The sequence below is a fragment of the Arvicola amphibius genome, chromosome 1 (genome assembly GCF_903992535.2).
Source record: "Arvicola amphibius chromosome 1, mArvAmp1.2, whole genome shotgun sequence".
NCBI lineage: Eukaryota > Metazoa > Chordata > Mammalia > Rodentia > Cricetidae > Arvicola > Arvicola amphibius.
This window is the reverse complement of record NC_052047.1, coordinates 93,148,242-93,173,148: the sequence shown is the minus strand read 5'-3', so window position 1 is coordinate 93,173,148 and position 24,907 is coordinate 93,148,242. Positions and strand designations below refer to the sequence as shown.

At 40.1% G+C, this 24,907-nt stretch overlaps 1 protein-coding gene across 1 annotated transcript in view; it reads left to right on the top strand.

Annotated features, from left to right (window-relative positions):
• The window catches only part of LOC119827014 (zinc finger protein 431-like), a 28,672-nt gene extending 4,232 nt beyond the window's left edge, over window positions 1-24,440 (top strand). Inside the window, exons 2-4 of the mRNA XM_038348447.1 lie at window positions 18,851-18,977; window positions 19,184-19,244; window positions 19,770-24,440. Of these exons, the coding sequence (XP_038204375.1) occupies window positions 18,851-18,977; window positions 19,184-19,244; window positions 19,770-21,618 (2,037 nt within the window). The 3' untranslated portion in view covers window positions 21,619-24,440. The remainder of the gene's footprint in view (window positions 1-18,850; window positions 18,978-19,183; window positions 19,245-19,769) is intronic.
• The last annotated feature ends 467 nt before the right edge of the window (window positions 24,441-24,907 follow it).

Sequence of the window (24,907 nt, the reverse complement as noted above, 5' to 3'; positions counted from 1 at the left end):
ATTGTTGTTCAGGTGGTTTGTGGAATGACGCTAAAAAAAAAAAATCCAACACTAGCTCAGAATGAGAAATTAGATGGTTATTTACTTAGGGGTAAACTCACAAATCTTAATCCTTCTGCTTGCATGGAGAACAGAAATGAATCCCGCAACCAGAAAGAGCAGCGGGAAAAGAGGGTGACGCAGGCTCTGCATCAGCATATATGGTCTAAGAGGCCACGCCCCCAGTAGGCAGGTAACCACAAGCTGTAAGACCTCCTACAGCAGTGGTTAACTTTGTAATGCCCTGTCTTAACCTTCCAAATGCTAGCATCTTACCACAAGTGCCCACCAACAGAAGGCTGGGAAGTGAATACAATTTTGATCACCAGTGTGCAGCTGAGAGTGGTGTAAGAAAATATAGATTAGCCTTCTCTTCATTCTACCTCATTTTCGCCCATGCAACTCTTGTTGTCTCAGAGTTAACTGAATAGATACATTGGGAACAACATAGAGAGTAGAGATGTAAGGTATCATTAATACTTCTTATTTTACTGTCATAGATTTAGAGCCATGTAGGTTCTGCTTGCACCAAATTAAAAAAATAGAGTTAGATTGGTTCTGTAATAATAATAATACCATCACCACTCCTAGTAATGGTTGTGAGCTGTTAGTATAACATGGCCACTGGGAAGTTGACTTCATCTCATGTAGAGGGAGGAGCTGCTCAAGAGCATCTATGGAAAACTAATATCAACATTGGATAACACTTAGGTTTGGGAGGGGAATATATGGAAAAATACGTCTAATAATGAGACTATGTCCCCTTGTATAAAAATGTAGCTCATACTGTAATGGCATGTGTTCATCTTCCTTGTTTGTTTATGATGGGGAAAACTACTTTGAATCAGTCTAAAGGATATATGTCTTGTTCCAGTTTTCTTTATATACATATTTAAATGTTAGTATTCCTATTACTTTGAGCTTCCAGAGCATTTATGTACTTTGAGCCCAGATTGGTGTTTGGATTCCTGTACAGATGGAATGAATATCCACCAAAAATAGCCACACAACATCTACAAGTGAATTTGCAAGTCCATTCAAAAATCCTGGTTATCATTGACTACATAGGAGTTTGAGGTCAGCTTAATATAAATGACTCTTGTCTCACAAGTAAATAAATACATCAGTGAATGGGTTGAAGTACTAGGTGGTACAGATGACATGAAAAACACAGGCTCTGTGCCCTTTTGTGCTCTCACATATGATTGTGAAGTGTCAGAATTAATATTAAAATATTTCATCATACAATATTTTGTCATGCTTCATAGGTTTGGGTTATTAGAGTTCTAAATATATCTAAAGTGTATTTTACAAGAAAAGTATTTATACTACTCATGAGAATATAAACACATACACTTAGACAGTGGTCTCTAATAGGAGTGCTTACCCAACACTGCCACCAAAAATAGCTATATGTTCGTGATGAGCTAGACTTCAGTTTTCTTGAGTATTTCTTTCAGGAATTGGGTTTGTGGAATGAGACAGATGATCAACAAGCTGAATTGTATGGTAGGAGTAGGGACACTGGAGCACACAGGCGTAAGTCGACATGTGAGGTGGGGAGTATGGAACACACAAGCTGAATTGTAGGACAGGACTGGGGAGTTTTGAATCACAAGGTGAATTGAAAGGTAGGGATAGGTGTAGAATGGCGCATACCTTTGTTCTGAGCACTGGGGAGCAAATTGAGGAAGGATCACTGTCAAGTCCAAGAGGATGAGTGACTGGCTTTGTCAGTACCTAGATACGTTTTTAGTTTTAAAATGATACTTGTTACTAGCTTGTATTGAAAGGGGCATGTCCATGTCATTGTCCCTGTGTGGATCCCAGAGAACAGCTTGTGGAAGTTGCCTCTCTCCACTCTTTTCTCTTGCTTTTCCTCCTATTTATTCTCTCTGCCTGCCAACCCTGCCCCACCCTTTCGCCTGCCTTGTTAGTGGCCATTCAGTTCTTTATTAGACCAATCTGGTATTTGAGATAGGCCAAGTTCCACAGCTTCACAGAGTTAAAGAAATGCAAATAAAGGAATGCAGCACATATTAAAATATTCTACAATAGAACTTATTTACCCAGATATCAACTTTCTGTAACAATAAATGTGGCTTTGGAGAGCTACTCAAGGTTCAATCCATCAGAGGTTGGACCTTCTTGCTGCCACAGGCCTAAAATTGGAGGGACTTTCTATTTGATCATCTCACACAACACAGAGCACCTGACAGTCCCAAAGTGACTTACTGCACAGCACTCAGGAAATGGTGACTTGTTCTCTGTTTTAAAAGTCCCAGAATATGTAAAACATTGCAGCGGGATGATGATGCCACTCAGGACTGCAAATAGATGGAACATGTGAAGGCAAACCTTCTAACATATGGACCAACAAATAAACACCAAATAAGAGTTTGACCATGGATGGTTGTCCTCTACCTGGCACCTTGTGGAGAACTCAGAAGCATATATAAGTGCCATAGGCATCGGTCAGCCGGGGGTAGAGACTTAGACATAACATCCAGCACCTTAGCTCCTGCAGGAGTCACTCTCCAGGTGGGTGCTGTACAGCCCACTCTTGAGATTCCCAGATTCTCAGATATGAGAAGGGTCCACAGTCAAGTCCTGTCACAAAAATACTCAGTATGAGTGGGTGACAGGAGAGTAGACTCAGTCTGGGTGCCTGTGTAAGTGTGCCTGAGCAGGGCCTGAGCAAAAGACAGACCTGTGTGCATCCTGCTAACGGGGTGATCTGATAGATGCTTTATTCACGAGTCTTGCTCATTTCATTACATATTTCTTTGCTTTCTGTCCTTTGTTTCTCTTTTCTTGCTAACCTGGAGTAGTAATCTGTTGAATCGTTCAACAGTAGTAATCTGTTGAATTTGTTGTTGAAAACAACGTGTCTAAGAGGTAAGAATTTCCATGGAAAAACTATTTGTTCCTGTTTTTACCCCAAGGGAGGTGTGCAGAGATAACCTGATAAACTTCGCAGGAAGTGAGCTGTGAATGCTTTGCTTCCTCTTGTCATCGTGGCAGTGTGGTGAAGGAGTTCTGTTTTGGTCAGTGGTTATATTACAACATAGCTGGCTAATGCACTGGCGTTTTCAGTTTTTGTGCTTTTTTTGTTTTTCATATCGTTTTTCCGGTTTCTTTTTTTTTTTTAAATTCTGAGTTTGGGCCATTAAGACATGTGTAAACAACTATGTGACAGCACCATGCATGAAGGTCAGAGGACTGGTCAAAGGCGTGGGTTCTCTCCTGGGTATTGATCTCAGGCCCTTGGACTTGTTGGCAAGTGCCTTCACTCACTCAGCCAACTAGCTGGTTCCAGTCACAGCACTCCCTTCAAATCCACCTATATCCATATATTGGCTGTAGTAGCTCTATTTTCATTTTTTGGGGTAGAAAATCCTGAATACTCATTACAGAGCCCCTCCTGTGCTCATCGTATCTGTCCTCTGAGGCCTAAACAAAGTTATTCTGATGGAGGGTCTGTTTAATTTTCCCAAGAATTTTGTCAACTCCGTGTTTAGCCATCCCAGGCCTTAAACTTGTGATGCTCCTGAGTCAGCTTCCACGCGGTGGGGCTCCAGAACTGCACCACTGCTCCTTTCGGCTCTAAATTCATGTGGGGAGTGAGCAGTTTGAGTCACCTTAGAAAGTAATATAGCTAAAGGTGTACCAATTAAGATTTTTTAAAATGAACTTTTGGTGTCAATAATTTACTTCCTAGTGTGTGCATTTTGTCTCCAATCTCTCCTAGTCTTTTCCTCTATGCCCCTCCTTTTCATATAGTAATCCTTTTGTTTCCATTTTCATACCCACCTTTATTTTGTGAGATGAACCTTTTGGGACCCAGGTCAATCCAAGGCTTTCTCAGAGGCCCTGATGGAAGCACCAAGGGACAACTAGTCCTTCATCTTTGACCAAGAGCAGACATGGCAAGATCTGCTTAGGTGCTTGAGCTAGCCTCTTGAAGGAGTCACAGAAACCAGGCTCTTCAATCCGGGAGGACTATAGTTATCAATTTCATGGCCACTGTGAGCTCATTCTGAACTATTCTGTTTTCTTATCGTTATTAAATTATCTTACTGTTTACTGTCCCCAGGGTACCCAGCCACAGGACATGCATAGAATTGTAAAACTCTGTATTTCTTTCTTTCTATTTTTTTTTCTGGATTTTTTTGGGACAGAATTTCTCTGTAGCTTTTGAGTCTGTGCTGGAACTAGCTTTTGCAGACCAGGCTGGCCTCGAACTCACAGAGATCCACCTGCCTCTGCCTCCCTAGTGCTGGGATTAAAGGCGTGTACCACCACCACCCGGCTCTGTATTTCTATATCAAAAGATAAACCACAATATCTTTCCTTTCTCTAATACAACCAGACATTTAAAGTGAGCTTCGGTGAGCAAAGGACAAATGAATATGGGTTACTGGTCTGTAGTTACATTAGGTAATACCTTCCCTGTGTCTGTCTATTTTAGTTCCCAGGTTCAGGCCTAAGTGCTGTGGAGGTTGGAGCATGATCCTGTATTCATTCCAAATGTCAGACTCAGGAGGAGTTTGAGGACGATGGAGTGGAAGGACTTTGGAGCCTTAATTTTAGTGGGTTCATTATCCAGAGACACTCCATTTGGCAGCATCTGCAGCTTCTGCTTTCTTGACCTGGGTGTGGTGCGTTCATGGTAAAATGCCAGCTATTTTCACTGCCATAGGAGTGGAGAGAACCACCATGTAGGGTCCTTTCCAGGCTCTAGTGTCTTTGCCTACTCACCTGACCCAGATGGTATCGTTGGGCTGGAACATGGGGAAACTGGTGGTGGACTCGGAGGTCAGCTGGGTCTCATCGGTAGTCCAATCTATCGCCATTATGGAGGACTGGAGAGCCTCTGGTGCCTTGAGAAAGCAAGGGTTAGACAGCGCTGAGCCTGGGAAACAGTGGGGAGGTTTCTCAAACATAATCTCATAGGGGGTAAATCTCTCCCCATAGTTGCGAAGTCATTTCAGTTAGTGAAACTGCTGCTGCTCCAAGGTACCTGGTTTCATTTTACATTTTCTGACTGTCATGGATGAGTATCTGTGTCACCAGGTAAGGAGCAGCTGGATTAATGTTGGTGGGTTTCTCAAATTAGAGTTAGGTGGGCCAGTAGTAAGGGCCTGGTGCTGGGTCCTACACAGACATTAGGACAGTCAGTGTTTTGGTGCTCCTCAGAGGAGGACCTCAACCATGTCATGATGTGCTGTCAATATAAGATCTTGACCAAGAGTTAAATTGTTTGTTTGCTTTCTTTAAACTAGCAGTACCTGATATTGCTGTTAGGCAGGCAGACTAACCTATGGCTACAGAGTTCAGTTTTTGGACAGATATGTTACAGGGCATTTCCGTGACCCCAAAGCTTGAGTTAAAACCCCCTTTTACCTTTTGTTTCATAGACAAACAGATGAAAAGGTTTTGAGACATCTGGAAATTCTATGACTGGTGCAGAAGTCAGAACTGTTTTTAAAGCTTCAAATGCCTTTTGTTTAGAAAGTCCAGATTAAGAACTCAGTGCCCACCTTTGTGCTGGTGTGTAGACACTTCACCATCCCCACAATCTCTAATATCCAGAGTACATCTAGGGACTTTTGAGCCTGTTTCTTAGTATTGGTGTTGGGTTCTGAAGGATGGCAGCAATCCTGCTCTCAGGCAGTCATTTCAGTATTTCTCTGTTTACCTTTTGTCTGGATGACCCTGTCCATTGTTTAGAGTGGGGTATTGATATCTCCCATTATCAGTGTGTGAGGATCAGTAGTTGATTTATGCTCCAGTAGTGTTTCTTTTACAAGCGAGGGTGCCCTTTGGGGAGCAGCTGTTAGAAATTGAAATGGTCATCATGGTATATTTCTCCTTTGATGAATATGCAGTGTCTGTCCCCATCTCTTTTCAATTAATTTTGGTTTGAAGAGTCTCACATGCATTTTATATGCTTATGGGTATATTGGGTGAACAAGGAGGCCACATTTCTCCCTCTGAGGGCTACGGATCAAACCCAAACACTTCATACATGATATGCAAATAGTCTGCCACTGAGTGATATTTGTTAGAGAATTTCCTTGAGCTAGTTAGTCATGGTGACTCACAGTTGCAATCCCCGCACTTGAAAGCTAAAGCAGAGAGATCACCACCAGCATGAGGCTAGAGCATAGATTAAGACCATGCTCCAAAACCACAAAACAATAATGTCATTATAGGATCAAGATCTCACCAGGGAGCATGGTGTGCAAATTCAACAGTGTGTTGTTGAGAAATAAAATGCAGTTTTCCTAGGCCAATAGGAGACCAAGTGGTGATGTCTGTTACATGCTCAGACTTGCCATTGGCTAGAGTTAAGAGATTTTAAAATGAGCATGTCACTTCCACTTTATTTTTGCCCCTCAAGAAATTGCCATTCATGTCTGTATTAAAGTTTTATTTAATTAGTACATTGAATTAACAGCATGAGGGCACACACCTGTCATGCTACTATTTTGGAGGCTGATATAGGAAGTTCAAGCCTTCTTCCAAGATAAGTATGTCTTCTGCTGTTAATAACATTAAGAAACAGAAGCTACATTGTACTTGAAGCATTCCTAGGGACTGGGAAGATGGCGCAGTATAAAATGTGCACATGAAATTTGCAGAAGATAGAGTTTATTTCCCATATCCAGCTTGCCATTTTTTTTCGACTGTGAATGAAGTCAATACCTATTCCAGATTTGTGGCCTTTCATAATCCTTTAGTTACTTGTGTCCCATATGTTTTTCTCTTCTTTCTCCTGGGACATTCCTTTGTGATTCTTTTTGTGTTTTGTTTTGTTGTGTGTGTGTGTGTGTGTGTGTGTCAGTGTGTGTATCTGTGAGTGTTCCAGTAAAGCTTTATTTATCTTTTTTTATTTCATTTTACATTTCAACCACTGTTCTCTCTCTCATCCTTCCTCCTGCCCCCTATGCCTCCCCCCAGCCCACTCCCATCTACTCCTTCCAAAGGTAAGGCCTCCCATGGGGTGTCGACAAAGCCTGGCACATTAACATGAGGCAGGACCAAGCCTGTCCACCTGCATCAAAACTGAACACAGCATCCTACCATAAGGAATGAACTTCAAAAATCTAGGTTATGCACCAGGGATAGAACCTAGTCCCACTGTCAGGGGCTCCACAGATAGACCAAGTTACACAACTGTCTCCCATATGCAGACAGCCTATTTCGGTCCCATGCGGGCTCTACAGCTGTCAGTCTAGAGTTCGTGAGTTCCCATGAACTTGGTTCAGCTGTCTCTGTAGACTTTCCTGTCGTGAGCTTGACCTCCCTTACTCATACAATCCCTCTTCTCTCTCCTTGACTGAAATCCTGGAGTTCGGCCTGGTGCTTGGTTCTATCTGTTACTGGATGAAGGCTTTATGATGACAGTTGGAGTATTTACCAGTCCGATTACAGGAGAAGGCCAGTTCAGGCACTCTCTCCACTATTGCTAGGAGTCTTAGCTGGGGCCATTCTTGTGGATTCCTGGGATTTTCCCTAGCACCAGGTTTCTCCCTAACCCCATAATGAATGGCTCCCTCTATCAAGATATCTCTGTCATTGCTTTCTCACTCTATCCCTCCCCCAACTCAACAATTCCATTTCCTCATGTTTTCATTCCCCATACCCTCCCCTCTACTACCCCTCTCTCCCCCTGTTTACCCAGGAGATCTCATGTAATTCCCTTTCCCAGGGTTATCCATGTGTCCCTGTTAGGGTCCTACTTGTGACCTAGCTTCTCTGGAGCTGTGAATTGTAGTCTGGTTATCCTTTGCTTTACATCTGATATCCACTTATGAGTGAATACATACCATGTTTGTCGTTCTGAGTCTGGATTACCTCAGGATGTTTTTTCTAATTCCACCAATTTGCCTTCAAATTTCATGACTTTTTTTTGTTTGTTTTTTACAGCTGAGTGATACTCCATTGTGTAAATGTACCACATTTTCTTTAACCATTCTTCAGTTTAGGGGCATCTAGGTTGTTTCCAGGTTTCTGGCTATTATGAATAATGCTGCTATGAACATTCCTGAGCAAATGTGCTTGTGGTATAATTGAGCATCCTTTGGGTATATGCCCAAGAGTGGTATCATTGGGTTTTGAGGTAGATTGATTCCCAATTTTCTGAGAAGTAATCATACTGATTTCCTAAGTGGCTGTACAAGTTTTCACTCCCACCAGCAGTGGAGGAGTGTTCCTTTTACACCACATCATCTCCAGCATATGCTGTCCTCAGTAGTTTTTAATCTTAGCCATTCTGACAGGTACAAGGTGGCAACTCAGAGTTGTTTTGGTTTGCATTTCCCTGAAGATTAAGGATGTTGAGCAATTCCTTAATATCTTTTGGCCATTTGAGATTCTTCTGTTGAGAAATTATGTTTATATCTGTATCCCATTTTTAATTGAATTGTTTGGTATTTGATGTCTAGTTTCTTGAGTTCTTTATATATTTTGGAGAGCAGCCCACTGTCAGATGTTGGGTTGATGAAGATCTTTTCCCTTTCTGTATGTAGGCTCCTGTTTTGTTTTATTTACCATGTCCCTTGCCTTACAGAAGCTTTTCAGTTTGGGGATTTAGTGATTGTTGCTCTCAGTGTCTGTGCTACTGGGGTTATACTTAGAAGTGTTCTGTGCCAATGTGTTTCAAGGCTACTACTTCTCACTTTCTCTTCTATCAGGTTCAGTGTAGCTGGATTTATGTGAGCTCTTTGATCCATTTGGACTTGAGTTTTTTAAATGGTGATAGATATGGTTTCTATTTGTAATCATCTACATGTCGACAACCAGTTATAAAAGCACCATTTGTTTGAAGATGCTTTCTCTTTTCCATTGTACAATTTTGACTTCTTGTCAAAATCAGGTATTCATAGGTTTATGGATTAATGTCAGGGTCTTCAATTCGCTTCCCTTGGTTCACATGTCTGTTTTTATGCCAATACCAAGCTGTTTGTATTTCTGTAGCTCTATAGTACAATTGAAGTCTGGTGATGCCTCTGGAAGTTTCTTTACTGTACAGGATTATTTTAGCTATTCTTGTTTTTGTTTTTTGCTTTTCCATATGAATTTGAATACTGTTCTTTCGATTTCTGTAAATAATTGTGTAGGGATTTTGATGGGGATTATATTGAATCTGTAGATCGCTTTTTGGAAAGATTGTCATTTTTACTATTTTGGTAAGGTTAACAGTTTTACTGATTTTGTCATGGAATATCTTGTTTTCTCCATCTAAGGTGATTGAAAGTTTTGTTGGGTATATTAGTCTGGAATGGCATCCATGGTCTCTTTCTATCTACCTAATGTCTGTGCAGGACCTTCTGGCTTTCAGAGTGTCCACTGAGAGTCAGGTACTATTCTGTTAGCTTTACCTTTATATTTTACGTGGCCTTTTTCCTTTGCAGCTCTTAATATTCTTTTTATTTTGTATATTTAGTGTTTTTATTATTTTGTGGTCAGGGGACTTTTTATTTGGTCTAGTCAATTTGATGTTTTTTAAATTTCTTGTACCTTAATAGCCATTTTCTTCTTTGGGTTGAGAAAGTTTTCTTGTATGATTTTGTTGAATATTCCATGCCTTTGAGCTCATATTCTCCTTCTTCTATCCCTATATTCTTTGGTTTGGTCTTTTCATGGTATCCCAGATTTTCTGGATGTTTTGTGTTATGACTTTGTTGGCCTTAATGTTTTCTTTGACCAATGAATGTATGTATGAATGTATTTCCTTTATTGTATCTTCTATGCCTGAGAGTCTCTCTTCCAATTCTTACATTCTGTTGGTTATGCTTACATCTGTAGTTCTTGTCCGTTTACCCAGATTTTCCAGTTCTAGAATCCTCTTGATTTGTGTTTTCTTTATTGCATCTATTTCAGTGTTTGAGTCTTGAACTGTTTACTTCACCTGTTTGATTGCCTTTTTTGTCTTTTCTTTCTTTCTTAAGAAATTTATTGATTTCTTCCAATTTTTGTTTGTCTTTTCCTTCATTTCTTTAAGAGAAATCTTTCATTTCCTCTTTTAAGGTCTCTATCATTATCATAAAGTTTTTTTAAGGTTGTTTTTTTCTGCTTCTTCTGCATTGGGATGTTCAGGTCTTACTGTTTTAGATCCACTAGGTTCTGGTGGTGCCATATTGTTATTTAGGTTTCTGGATGTATTCTTGCAGTGGTGCCTAATCATCTCTTCCTCTAATTGGTGCAGACAGTGTCTTTGCTTCTTGGTCTCATCAGTGTAGGCAGTGTATGCTCTTGGTCCAATCAGTGTGGGAGGTGTCTGTGTCCCAGGGTTCCCCTGAGGTCACAGGAGATGTGAGGGTTTGGGGACAGAGTGGGACTTGTAGTTTACAGGATCCAATGTGGGAGCTGGTGGAGTAGCCAGCCCACAGAAGTCTTTTCTGTTGGCAAGGTAGTGTGGCCATGATCGGTGGGGGAGGGGCACAGGGTGTGCTCAGGGTGTAGGATATAGAGACTGAACTGTCCAGCTTGGAGGTCAGTCACTCACCTCTTGGTCCAATTGGTGCAGGTGGTGTCTGTTTCCCAGGGAACAGTGAAGGTGGCGGGGGTTGGGTGGATTTGAGGGCAGATAGGGAGTGGTGGTAGAGCAGCCTGCTCACAGGAGACTTTCTTGCTGGCTGGCAAATGTTTGCAATTGGAACTTGTCTGCCTGATACTTACTGAAGTCAGAAGAGAGCATTGGATTCTCTTGACATGATGATAGGAATAGTTGGTGCTGGGAACTGATCTAGGACCTTTTCAAAAGCAGGAAAGTGTTGACACAACTATATATAGTCCATCATTTTTATTTATTTTTTTCTTCCTGTATTTTTTATTATTATTTAATTATTTGTATTATTAGTGATCAGACCTTGAACATTCTAGGCAAGCATAAGCATCCTATTATCAAGCCACACCCCTAAGCCCAACTCCCCACTATTTATATTTAGTGGGTCTGGGTCTTACTACGTTGCTCAGGCTAATCTTTTTTTTTCCTCATTTTTTTTATTAAACATTTCCATCTCCTCCCCTCCTCCTCCCCCCTTCCCTCCCCTCCCTTCCACCCATACCCCCACTCCGCCCCTCTCCAAGCCAAAGAGCCATCAGTGTTCACTTCACTATGTTAAATCCAAGGTCCTCCCAACTCCCCCTAAGTCCAGGAAGGTGAGCAACCAAACTGATGAGGCTCACAGTGAGCCCATCCATGCTGTAGAGTTCAAGCCCATCGCCGTTGTCCTTGGTTTCTCAGTCAGCCTCCACCATCAGCCACATTCAGAGAGTCCGGTTTGGTCCCCTGTTCCATCAGTCCCATTCCAACTGGACTTGGTGGTCTCCCGTTAGATCTGTCCCACCGTCTCAATTGGTGAACGCACCCCTCATAGTCCTGACTTCCTTGCTCATGATCTCCCTCCTTTGGCTCCTCATCAGGACCTTGGGAGCTCAGTCCGGTGTTCCTATGTGGGGCTCTGTCATTTTCTCCATCCAACGCCAGGTGAAGGTTCTATGGTGATATGCAAGATATTCATGAGTATGGCAATAGGATCTGGACATTTTTGGCACCCTCTCCTCAGCTGCCCAAGGAACTAGCTGGGGGCGTCTTCTTGGACACCTGGGAACCCCTCTAGAGTCAAGTCTCTGCCAACCCTAGAATGGCTCCCTTAATTGAGATATAAAATTCCTTGTTCCCATATCCACCCTTCCTATATCCCAACCATCCTATTCCCCCAAGCTCTTCCCATCCTCCACTTCACACTTTTCTCTTCCCATCAACCATACCCCCATCCCACCCCACCCCCAAGTTCGGCAATCTTGTCTACTTCCAATATCCAGGAGAATAACTATATGTTTTTCTTTGGATTCACCTTCTTATTTAGGTTCTCTAGGATTTTTTACGAATTATAGGCTTGATGTCCTTTATTTATGGCTAGAAACCAATTATGAGTGAGTACATCCCATGTTCATCATTTTGGCCTGGGTTACCTCACTCAGGATGGTGTTTTCTATTTGCATCCATTTGCATGCAAAATTCAAGATGTCATTGTTTTTTACCGCCGAGTAGTACTCTAATATGTATATATTCCACACTTTCTTCATCCATTCTTCCACTGAAGGGCATCTAGGTTTTTTCCAGGTTCTGGCTATTACAAATAATGCTGCTATAAACATAGTTGAACAAATGCTTTTGTAATATGATTGGGCATCTCTTGGGTAAATTCCCAACAGTGGGATTGCTGGGTCCTGGGGTAGGTAGATCCCAAATTTCCTGAGAAACCTCCACACTGCTTTCCAAAGCGGTTGCACAAGTTTGCATTCCCACCAGCAATGGATGAGTGTACCCCTTACTCCACATCCTCTCCAGCAAAGGCTATCATTAGTGTTTTTGATGGTATCTCAACGTTGTTTTGATTTGCATTTCCCTTATTCCTAAGGAGGTTGAGCATGCCCTTAAGTGTCTTTTGGCCATTCGAACTTCGTCTGTTGAGAATTCTCTGTTCAGTTCAGTGCCCCATTTTTTAATTGGGTTAATTAGCATTTTAAAGTCTAGTCTCTTGAGTTCCTTATATATTTTGGAGATCAGACCTTTGTCTGTTGCAGGGTTGGTGAAGATCTTTTCCCAGTCAGTAGGCTGCCTTTTTGTCTTAGTGACAGTGTCCTTTGCTTTACAGAAGCTGCTCAGCTTCAGGAGGTCCCATTTATTCAATGTTGCCCTTAATGTCTGTGCTGCTGGGATTATACGTAGGAAGCGATCTCCTGTGCCCAAATGTTGTAGAGTACTTCCCACTTTCTCCTCTAACAGGTTCAGTGTGTTCAGATTGATATTGAGGTCTTTAATCCATTTGGACTTGAGTTTTGTGCATGGTGATAGATATGGATCTACTTTCATTGTTCTACAGGTTGACATCCAGTTATGCCAGCACCATGTGTTGAAGATGCTTTCTTTCTTCCATTGTGTGCTTTTAGCACCTTTATCAAAAATCAGGTGTTCATAGGTTTGTGGGTTTAGATCCGGGTCTTCTATTCGATTCCATTGGTTGACTTCTTTATTTTTATGCCAGTACCAAGCTGTGTTCAATACTGTAGCTCTGTAATAGAGTTTGAAGTCAGGGATGGTAATGCCTCCAGAAGTTCCTTTATTGTATAAGATTGTTTTGGCTATCCTGGGTTTGTTGTTCTTCCATATAAAGTTGATTATTGTCCTCTCAAGGTCTGTGAAGAATTTTGGTGGGATCTTTAAGGGGATTGCATTAAATCTATAGATTGCCTTTGGTAGTATTGCCATTTTTACTATGTTGATCCTCCCAATCCAAGAGCAAGGGAGATCCTTCCATTTTCTGGTGTCCTCTTCAATTTCTTTCTTCAAAGACTTAAAGTTCTTGTCAAATAGGTCTTTCACTTCCTTGGTTAGAGTTACCCCAAGATATTTTATGCTATTTGTGGCTATCGTGAAAGGTGATGCTTCTCTGATTTCTTTCTCTGCTTCCTTATCCTTTATATATAGGACGGCAACTGATTTTTTGGAGTTGATCTTGTATCCCGCCACGATACTAAAGGAGTTTATCAGCTGTAGGAGTTCTTTGGTGGAGTTTTTCGGGTCGCTTATGTACACTATCATATCATCTGCAAATAATGAAAGTTTAACTTCTTCCTTTCCAATTCGAATCCCCTTGATCCCCTTGTGTTGTCTTATTGCTATTGCTAGAACTTCAAGCACTATATTGAAGAGATAAGGAGAGAGTGGACAGCCTTGTCATGTTCCTGAATTTAGTGGGATGGCCTTGAGTTTCTCAACATTTAATTTGATGTTAGCTGTCGGCTTGCTGTAAATAGCCTTTATTATATTTAGGAATAACCCTTGTATCCCTAATCTCTCCAAGACCTTTATCATAAAGGGGTGTTGAATTTTGTCAAATGCTTTTTCAGCATCTAATAAGATGACCATATGGTTTTTATCCTTCAGTTTATTTATATGATGGATTACATTGATAGATTTTCGTATGTTGAACCAGCCCTGCATCTCTGGGATGAAGCCTACTTGATCATAGTGGATAATTTTTCTAATGTGTTCTTGGATTCGGTTTGCCAGTATTTTATTGAGAATTTTTGCATCAATGTTCATGAGTGAGATTGGCCTGTAATTCTCTTTCTTGGTTGAGTCTTTGTGTGGTTTAGGTATCAGGGTAATTGTAGCTTCATGAAAGGAATTTGGCAATGACTGTTCTGTTTCTATATTATGAAATACCTTAAGGAGTATAGGTATTAGGTCTTCTTGGAAGTTCTGGTAGAATTCTGCATTGAAACCATCTGGTCCTGGGCTTTTTTTTGGTAGGGAGGTTTCTGATAACAGTTTCCAATTCTTCGCGACTAACAGGACTATTTAGAGTGTTCACCTGGTCCTGGTTTAACTTTGGTATATGGTACTTATCTAAAAAAGTGTCCATTTCTTTTACATTTTCCAATTTTGTGGCATACAGGCTTTTGTAGTAAGATCTAATGATTCTCTGAATTTCCTCTGTGTCTGTGGTTATGTCCCCCTTTTCATTTCTAATCTTATTGATTATTTTGTTCTCTCTCTGCCGTTTGATTAGTTTGGCTAAGGGTTTGTCAATCTTGTTGATTTTCTCCAAGAACCAGCTTTTTGTTTCATTGATTCTTTGGATTGTTTTCTGTGTTTCTATTTTGTTGATTTCAGTCCTCAGTTTGATAATTTCCAGTCTTCTACTCCTCCTAGGTGAGTCTGCTTCTTTCTTTTCTAGAGCTTTCAGGTGTGCTGTTAAGTCTCCAATGAGTGCTTTCTCCGTTTTTTTTAAGTGGGCACTTAGTGCTATGAATTTTCCTCTTAGCACTGCTTTCATAGTTTCCGCGAACCCCCCTGGCCAGCAGGGAAGAACGACCACCGAGTCGAGGATTCTTCTCAAATCACGCTTTATTGGAGCCTCTTGGTTGTAGGGAGAGCAGGAAGCGAAGGGCCCGGAGCACTAAACGGCAGCTGCTTATATAGGGAGAGCTGACACGGGTCATGCCTGGATTGGCTACTCACTCATCTTTCGATGCCCCCCGGCCACGGGATTGGCTAAGATTACTGCGCACTACTGCGCATGCGAGAGGTTCCGTCTACAGCCTTGCCATATATGGAGTTGTTTACTCGGTGGTGCAGGGGCTCAGCGCCATCTTGTAATGGCGGCTAGCAAATCGGCTCCCTGCACATAGTGTCCCATATGTTTGAGTATGTTGTGTCTTTATTTTCATTAAATTCAAGGAAGACTTTAATTTCTTTCTTTATTTGTTTCTTGACCCAGGTGTGGTTCAGTAGTTGACTGTTCAGTTTCCATGAGTTTGTAGGCTTTCTGGGGGGTAGCATTGTTGTTGAATTCTAATTTTATTCCATGGTGATCCGATAAGATGCAGGTGGTAATTAATATGTTTTTGTAACTGTGGAAGTTTGCTTTGTTACCGAGTATGTGGTCAATTTTCGAAAACGTTCCATGAGCCGCAGAGAAGAAGGTATATCCTTTCCTGTTTGGGTGGAATGTTCTATAGATGTCTGTTAAGTCTATTTGGTTCATTACCTCTATTAAGTCTCTTGATTCTGTTAGGTTTTGTCGGATTGACCTGTCCATTGGTGAGAGAGGAGTGTTGAAGTCTCCCACTATCAGTGTGTTTGGTTTGATTGCTGCCTTGAGTTCTAGTAATGTTTCTTTTACATAAGTGGGTGCTTTTGTACTAGGGGCATAGATATTCAGGTTTGAGACTTCATTCTGATGGATTTTTCCTGTAATGAGTATAAAGTGTCCCTTTCCATCTCTTCTGATTGATTTTAGTTTGAAGTCAACTTTGTTAGAAATTTGTATGGCCACACCGGCTTGTTTCTTAGGGCCATTTGCTTGATATACCTTTTCCCAACCCTTTACTCTGAGTAGGTGTCTGTCTTTGTGGTTGAGGTGTGTTTCTTGTAAACAGCAGAATGTTGGATCCTGTTTTTGTATCCAATCTCTTAGCCTGTGCCTTTTTATAGGTGAATTGAGTCCATTGATATTAAGTGATATTAATGACCAGTGGTTGTTAACTCCGGTTGTCATTTTTTATTTGCTGTTAGAGATTGTGTGTTTCCTTTCTTTGAGATGTGCTGGTGAAGGATCGCTAGATATCTGAGTTATTTTGGGCAATGCTGGACTCCTTTGTTTGTGAATTTCCTTTTATTACTTTCTGTAAGGCTGGATTTGTGGCTACGTATTGTTTAAATTTGTTTTTATCCTGGAATATTTTTTTTCTCCATTTATAGTGAATGAAAGCTTGGCTGGGTATAGTAATCTGGGCTTGCATCCATGGTCTCTTAGTTTCTGCAAAACATCTATCCAGGACCTTCTGGCTTTCATGGTTTCCATAGAGAAGTCAGGTGTTAGTCTGATAGGTTTATCTTTATAAGTTACTTGACCTTTTTCCTTTGCAGCTTTTAATATTCTTTCTTTATTCTGTATGTTTTGGGTTTTGATTATAATATGGCGAGGGGATGATTTTTTTTGATCCAGTCTATTTGGTGTTCTGTAAGCTTCTTGAAACCTAATAGGAATATCTTTCTTTAGGTTTGGGAAGTTTTCTTCTATAATTTTATTAAATATATTTTCTGGACCATTGAGCTGTAATTCTTCTCCTTTCTTCTACGCCTATTATTCTTAGGTTTGGTCTTTTTATTGTGTCCCAGATTTCCTGAATGTTTTGTGATGAGAATTTGTTGGATTTCCTGTTTTCTTTGATCAGTGCGTTTATTTTCTCTATGGTATCTTCAGAATCTGAGATTCTTTCTTCTATCTCTTGTATTCTGTTGGTTATGCTTGTTTCTGTAGTCTCTGTTCGTTTACATAGATTTTCCATATCCAGCTGGCCCTCGGTTTGTGTTTTCTTCCTTGCCTCCATTTCAGTTTTCAAGTCTTGCACTGTTTCCATTATCTGTTTGATTGTTTTTTCTTGGTTTCCTAGGATATCATTTACGGATTTACTCAATTCTTCAAACTTTTTGTTATTCTTCTCGTCCATTTCCTTAAGGGAGTTTTTCACCTCCTGTTTAATGGACTCTATTACTTTCATAAAGTCAATTTTTTCTACTTCTTCTTGATTAGTGTGTTCAAGTCCTCCTGTTATAAATTCGCTGGGTTCTGGTGCTTTCATGTTGTTTTTTCAAATTGTTGGAGGAATTCTTGCATTGGCGCCTGCCCATTTCTTCCTCTGAATAATCCCCTTTGGGTCTTCTTTTAGAAGTTCAATTCACCCCAATGAATTCAGTTTACTCACCCCAATGAATGATGGATCTTCTGGTAGACAGTCACGTCTCCTTGCTGGACAAGCAGCTCACTGACAAAGGGCCTACCTTGCTGCAGGCAGGCTATTGAAACAGGGGACCTCCCACCGGCCTGGGTGCACTCAATTTTGGGTCCCGGCGCCCAAACAGCCTGGGCTGTGGAATTTTGTGGCCCCAAAGATGGGAGGATGAAGGGGGGGGAGTTCTGGGTGCAAGCTGTGAAGGGACAGGAAGAGAGAGGCAGTATCCGGGGAGAATAAGGCCTGCAGGAAGAGCAGGAAGTGTGTGTAGGGGATTGGGGAATGTCGGTGGTCCCTCTGTGGGCGGCTGCCATGGTTCAGGCACTCACTCACCCCAATGAATGATGAATCTTCTGGTAGACAGTCAGGTTTCCTTGCTGGCCAAGCAGCTTGCTGACAAAGGGCCTACCTTGCTGCAGGCAGGCTATTGAAGCAGGGGACCTCCCACTGACTTGGGTGCACTCAATTCCCGGTCCCGGCACCCAAACAGGCTGGGCTGTGGGTTTTGTGGCCCCAAAGACGGGAGGATGAAGCGGTGGGGGATGTTCTGGGTGCAAGCTGGGGAGGGACAGGAAGATAGAGGCAGTATCCGGGGAGAATAATCCCTGCAGGAAGAGCAGGAAGTGTGGGGGGAGGTTGGGGAATGTTGGTGGTCCCTCTCCGGGCATCTGCCGCGGTTCAGGCACTCACTCACCCCAATGAATGATGGATCTTCTGTCAGACAGTCAGGTCTCTTTGCAGGCCAAGCAGCTCGCTGACAAAGGGCCTACCTTGCTCCAGGCAGGCTATTGAACCATTTTTATTTTTTATTTTTTTTAGTCTCAGTATTGACTAATTTTTTGAGAACTCTTTGATCTGTCATGCCGTAACTTACTAAAAATACATTTATTCCTAGACATTATTAGCCTTACAGTTTACTAGGAGTCAATTCAGTTTATGAGAAGTATCGAACTGGAGTGAATGTTTTAACTCTATGCAAGACTTTTGAGTGAATCTCTGAGTGTTCTATTTGCTTACCTATTTGAGACAAGGTCTCACAATGTATCTTTGACTGTCCTGAAAATCTGTGCCCAGACCAGGCTGGCTTGCAAATCAAAGAGTATTACTTGTCTTTGCCTCCTGAGCTTTGGGATTAAAGGTTGGCACCCTACCAACTTTTAATCTATCTTTTTTTGAAGTTAATTATTTTGATTAAATTTTGCTGATGTATACTAAATAGCGCTAATTTATTTGCATGTCTCTCTGTATATCTTACTAGGCATTTCTCCAGCAATGCTCTATTCTATTTTGTGTCCACAGAAATAGAAGGCATGAGTCTCCATTTCTGTTTCCTTTTAAAATGTGTTGGAGACTGCGTTCAGTATTTTAAGACTCTATCATAGTATACATTGAACATGATAAATTATGTAAATATATTCTCAACGAAATGTACTTTTGTAATGCAGTCATTCTCAACATTTCTATTATGTACATATATGGGATACTTTAGGAGGCCGTGACCTATGAGGATGTGCATGTGAACTTCACTCATGAAGAGTGGGCTTTGCTGGATCATTTCCAGAAGAATCTGTACAAAGATGTGATGCTGGAAACCTACTGGAACCTCATTTCTATAGGTAGGAATGTGAGCTTTCTGTTACTTTTTAACTTAAGGGGAAAAGCCTTTCTTGGAGATTGGTGCAATTCTGTTATATTAAATATGAAAGAAGAAGAATCTAATGAATAAATCAGGCATTGTTCAAAGACTCAGAAAAAATAGCAATTTCAATTGTGCCTAATTTCCAGTAATGTCTCACATACATTTTCTGGTACTCTATTTTAGGTTGCAAATGGGAAGACCACAATATCAAAGAACACTGTCAAAGTTCTAGAAGAAATGGAAGGTAATTTTCATGTGCAAGCTGATACATATGTACCTTTGAAGAAATGTTAATGTACCCTGAACTTAAAAAAAAAGCAACAGTGTAAATTAACTGTGTGATGGCTATTAAATTCTCACAACACCATGTATCCCAATGTCAAGAAGCTGATCACTGTGTGGAAAGTATTCTTTTGTGGATAAGACAAGGAAACAATGTTATGACAGATGTCACAATTTTTATTAGCCATACGAGAGGCATGTTGTAGAATTGTTATGCTGTTCAATCATCATTTAAGGTATACACATTGATAAGGGGATTAGAGTATGTCCAAGGACTTTTATAAGCAAATCTTCCATATTAAATAGTGGTCATCATACACTTATATTGAGTGACTTACCATAGTTTAGTGAGAGGAGCACTTTAGGAGAGACAAGGAATTTTTCTTGGTGTAGAATCCTGAATCCATATACCATGTCTGGGGCACAGAATGTTAGATTATATGAATGTAAAGTGAAAAACTTTTATTTACTATTGTTCCTTTAATAGGCATATCAACTGTCACTCTGGATACAAGCCATATGAGCATCAGGGATATGGAAAGAAGCAATATACCTCTTTTCCTTCTGGAACAGTTAGAAGATATGTTGTAGTCCCCACTGAGAGAAGACATGATGGCTGTGATACAAGTTTACACTCTCACATTGGAGAATACCCTTATGAGAACAAGGAATATGGAAATCTGTCTGTCTGTCCTGGTTCACTTTGCTCATGCAGTGTGACTCACAGTGTATGTTATACATGCAATCAGTGTTGTAAAACTCTGAGTTATTCCAGTTCTTTTCAAAGACATGAAAAAACTCATATGGGAATAGGAATTGATAACCTTGATGTTTGTACTAAGGACTTTAGCCATCCCATGTATCTTCAAACACACAAAACAACCAATAATGAAGAAGAGCTCTATCAATGTAATCAGCATGATACAGCCTTTAGATATGATTCCTCTTTGAAAGTACACCAAAGAACTCATTTGGAAGAAAAACCCTATGAATATAATCAAAGTGATAAGGTCTCTGCATGTCACAGTCTTCATCAAGTACATAGAACTCATTTCAATATGAAAAAGTATGAATATCACCAATATGATAAAGCCTTTGCAAGTCCCAGTTATCTTCAAATATATAAAAGAATTTATACTGGAAAGAAACCCTATGTGTGTACACAATGTGATAAAGCCTTTGCATGTTCTAGTTATCTTCAAATTCATAAAAGAATTCATACTGGAGAGAAACTCTATGAATGTAATCAGTGTGGTAAAACCTTTATACAAAAGAGTCATCTTCACAGACATGAAAGAAGTCATAGTGGAGAGAAACCCTATGAGTGTAATCACTGTGGTAAAGCCTTTGCACACAAGTACAAGCTTCTCATTCATGAAAGAATTCATACTGGAGAGAAACCCTATGAATGTAGTCTTTGTGGTAAAGCCTTTGCAGAGAAGTGCAATCTTCTTAGTCATGAAAGAAGTCATACTGGAGAGAAACCCTATGGTTGTAATCAATGTGGTAAAGCCTTTGCACAGAAGAGTGATCTTCGCAGTCATGAAAGAATTCATACTGGAGAGAAACCCTATGAATGTAATCAATGTAATAAAGCCTTTGCACAGAAGAGTAATCTTCGAAGTCATGAAAGAGTTCATACTGGAGAGAAACCCTTTGAATGTAAGCAATGTGGTAAAGCCTTTGCTCAGAAGAGTAATCTTCTTAGTCATGAAAGAAGACATACTGAAGAGAAACCCTATCTATGTAATCAACCTGCTCAATCCTTTGCACTGGAGAAGAATTTTCTCATTCATACTAGTAATGCAGAAGAGAGACCTTATGAATGTAAGCAATGTGGTAAAACATTTGCAAGGAAGAGTCATCTTCTTAGTCATGAAAGAATTCATACTGGAGTGAAACCCTATGAATGTAATCAATGTGGTAAAACTTTTGCGTGCAACAGTAACCTTCGCAGGCATGAAAGATGTCATACAGGAGAGAAACCTTATGAATGTAATCAATGTGATAAAGCATTTGCACGTAAAAGTCATCTTCAGAGTCATGAAAGATGTCATACTGTACCCTACACATATAATCAATTTGGTAGAGACTTTGCATGTAGCAGTCCCATTCATATAAAAGAAAGAACTTATACTGGAGACAAACCCTATGAATGTAATCAATACGGTAAAGACTTTGCACAAAACAGTCATCTTCACAATCTTGAAAAAAATCAAATGCAACAAAAACCCAATGAATGTAATCAGTGTGGCAAAGTCTTTCCGTGTTGCATTGTTCTTCAAAATCATGAAAAATTTCATACTGATGAAAATCCCTATGAACCTAATAAATGAGGCCAAGCCTTCCATTCCACATACATTTTTTCCCCACCATATTAGCTCACCAGTGCTTGAGTAAGGTTAGCAGAGCCACTCCTTAGTTAAAAGATTGTCTCTTTTCAAGTAAACATACTGCATTCCAAGAATACAGAAACACATGATATTTTGAATAATAAAATGTATTTGCAATTGAAACTGCTATTTATACTGTCATCCATTATTTGGGGGTCATGTATTCTTGTCATATACTCAGCAACACAAGAATGGCGGAGAATTTTATCAGTTAATGTGATTGCTGCTAACCCTAATTACCTGATACTGAGTTTCAGGGTGGCCTTAGTTATATAGTGAGATGTTTTTGCAAGAAAAATCCAAAAAGGGAATCTGGAAAGATGGTTGCATTTCCACAGGACCCACGTTTAATTCTTAGCACTCACATAGCAGCTCATAGCTATCTGTAAGTCCAGTTCTAGGGGATCCAACAGCCTCATATAGAAATGCATTCAGTCAAAACACTTTTTCATGTAAAAGACAAATAACAATTTTCTAAAAGTATATGTCACTTTGTGATTTTTTTTTCCATAGTTTAATGTGGATTCATTTCTGCTCAGCTAAGTCATTTGTGGGGGTCATTCACCTCAAGAGAATTATGTTAACAATTAAAATAAGCAATGTGCAGAGTCCATTTACAAAGGAATTGAAATTCACTTATTCTTTTCCTGTACAAGTAGCAGGGACTTTCGTCCAAATGATGTAAGGCAGAAGAAATAAAGAGGCAGGGATATCTTCATTTTCTGCATTATAATGACATCTTTGGAAGCTGGAGAGTTGACTCAGTAGCACTGCTGCTGTTGGTCGTACAATTTTGGTTCCTAGCACCCATATCAGGTGAACCAGATGTACCTGTAAATCCTGGTTTGGAGGTCTGATGCACTTTCATGCCTTCCTTGTGCACCCGGTATGTTAATGGAATAAAGGCAGATATATACATATACATACACATATATCTTTATGTATGTATATGTATGTGATAGAGAAGAGAGGGACTCTATATATTTCAAAAAATTTTTCTTTATGTAAATGTCATTTTTTTTCTTAAAATCACTTTTCTTCATGTGTATTGTTGGAACACTGTCCTGGATTGAAGTCATGTAAAAATGAGAATTTTGAGTGCTTATGTTTGCACATCAAGAAAACAGAACAAGGTAATTATTACTTAAGATTTTTCAAAACAGAATTGTTCTTGGAATGCGTTTTTATGTTCCTCACAATATAGCAGTTAGGAGTGAGTTTACTTCATACTACTCATTATTGTTTGTTGTTTTGTTCAATTAAACTATGCTTTATATGTCTTCATGGAAAAATATGTTTTTGTCCCATGTGGATTGTTTTTTCATTGCATACAGTTTCAGCACACTAGAACTTTACTCACATAATCTTTCTTAACCCCCCCAGTATAAATTTTTTGGGGTCTAAATAAAATAGGCTCTTCCACGAGACTTTAGTGTGCCTCATTTATCACACAGTTCTCCCAGGATCTTCTGTCTCTACAGTGGTGACAAGTGGCTCTTGAACAGGGGCCAGACATTGGCTAGATGATGAGAGAGTAAGGACTCTCAGAGAAAGAGGTGAATAAAGAGTAATGATGCAGAAACCAGAAAGCCTTTGCCTTATTTTGGACAAGTGCATCACTTTAAATGTAAGGATGAGCACAAATATTAAAAGCGCAACTATTATACATCATGCAAATTGGTTTTAACTCCTGATTTTCCAAAGATGTCAATTCAGGTGAAGAAGTATGGGACAGTTCAGAAGAAAAATGAAAAGATATATAAAGAAGGGGGAAAGATCCCTGTTCAATTTTGGGTCACTTGGTCATTAACTTGGATTGTTGCTGTAATAATTAAGGAGGATATTAATCTTGAGGAAGTGATACCAAATTCTTGAAATGAATATAAACTTCATGACTAAACTTTAAAATTGATAAAAGAGACAAAGATGATTTTTTGTTGTTGTTCAGGCAAAATTGAGAGCAAAGTAGCACTGACATGGGTACAGGTGGCAGCTCCCTCAGCTCTCGTACTGTAGCCTCCTTAGATACATATCTTTTGTTTTCTGAAAAAGATCCCAAAGCATTGGTTGAGTAATTTACTCATCATTCTAATCTTGAGTTTTCTTCATTTTGATGAGGATGTAGGAGAGTCTGTTGGAAAGCTAACCTTATTTACCAATTCCTTCCTGACCTCATGAACTATGTTTGTTATTTCTAGTGTAATTTCAGCAAAATGAAAATGTTTAACCTCTAATTATGCACTAAACACTCTGTTTAAAATCATAGAAGGACAGATGGCACTGGACTGTCTTTCTTCAGAGTTTTACATGAATGATGTATTACCTTTCCATACCTACGTGTCATAACTTGAAGGGATCTCAGTCACCTGTGTCTTCCACAAAATATCACATTGGTGAACTATTTTGATGCTATTATTTTGATTGGACCATTTGAGTAGGTGGTAACAATCCTTTGAACTCATTGGTAACAATATGTCTAGGATGGTTCATAAATCCAACCGAAATTCAAGAGCCTTCCACCTAATTAAAATTCTTAGAAGTTGGATGAACCTCTGTGGGAGCAAGCCCAAACCAGGGAAATTTGTGGGAACAGGCCCAAACCAGAGACCTCCTCTACCAGAGCAGGCCTGAGCCAGAGACCTCTGTTGGACCAGGCCAGAGCCTCCAGGAACAGCGAGTGACCTCCAGGATAACTGGAACAGTGACCCTGATTGCACCATAAGGAGAAACCATCTGAGTCTTGGGTCCACTGGCACCTGAGTGACTGATCACTGCCCCAACTAAACCAATTGAGGAAAAGATGGGTAGGCAGGGTAAGAACACACCCAACACCACAAAGAGCAACATAACAACAAAATCTAGTGGCTCTATGACAGCAAGACTTTGAACACCCCAATATAGATGAAGCAGAAGAAAATGGCCTAAAAAATAGAAAAATGTTTGAGGCACTTAAAGAAGAAATGAAAGTATCTTTCAAAGAAATTGAAAAAAAGACAAATTAAAAATTGGAAGAAATCAACAAATCCCTTGAAGAAAACCAAGTAAAAGCAATCAAACAGATGAAAGAAAGACTTGAAACTGAAACAGAGACAATAAAGAAAACACAAACTGAGGGAACTATACCAATGGAAATAATGAGAAAGTGATCAGAAACCACAAATGCAAGCATAAACAGAATACCAGAAATGGAAGAATCTCAGGTGTTGAAGATACAACAGAGGAAATAGACTCA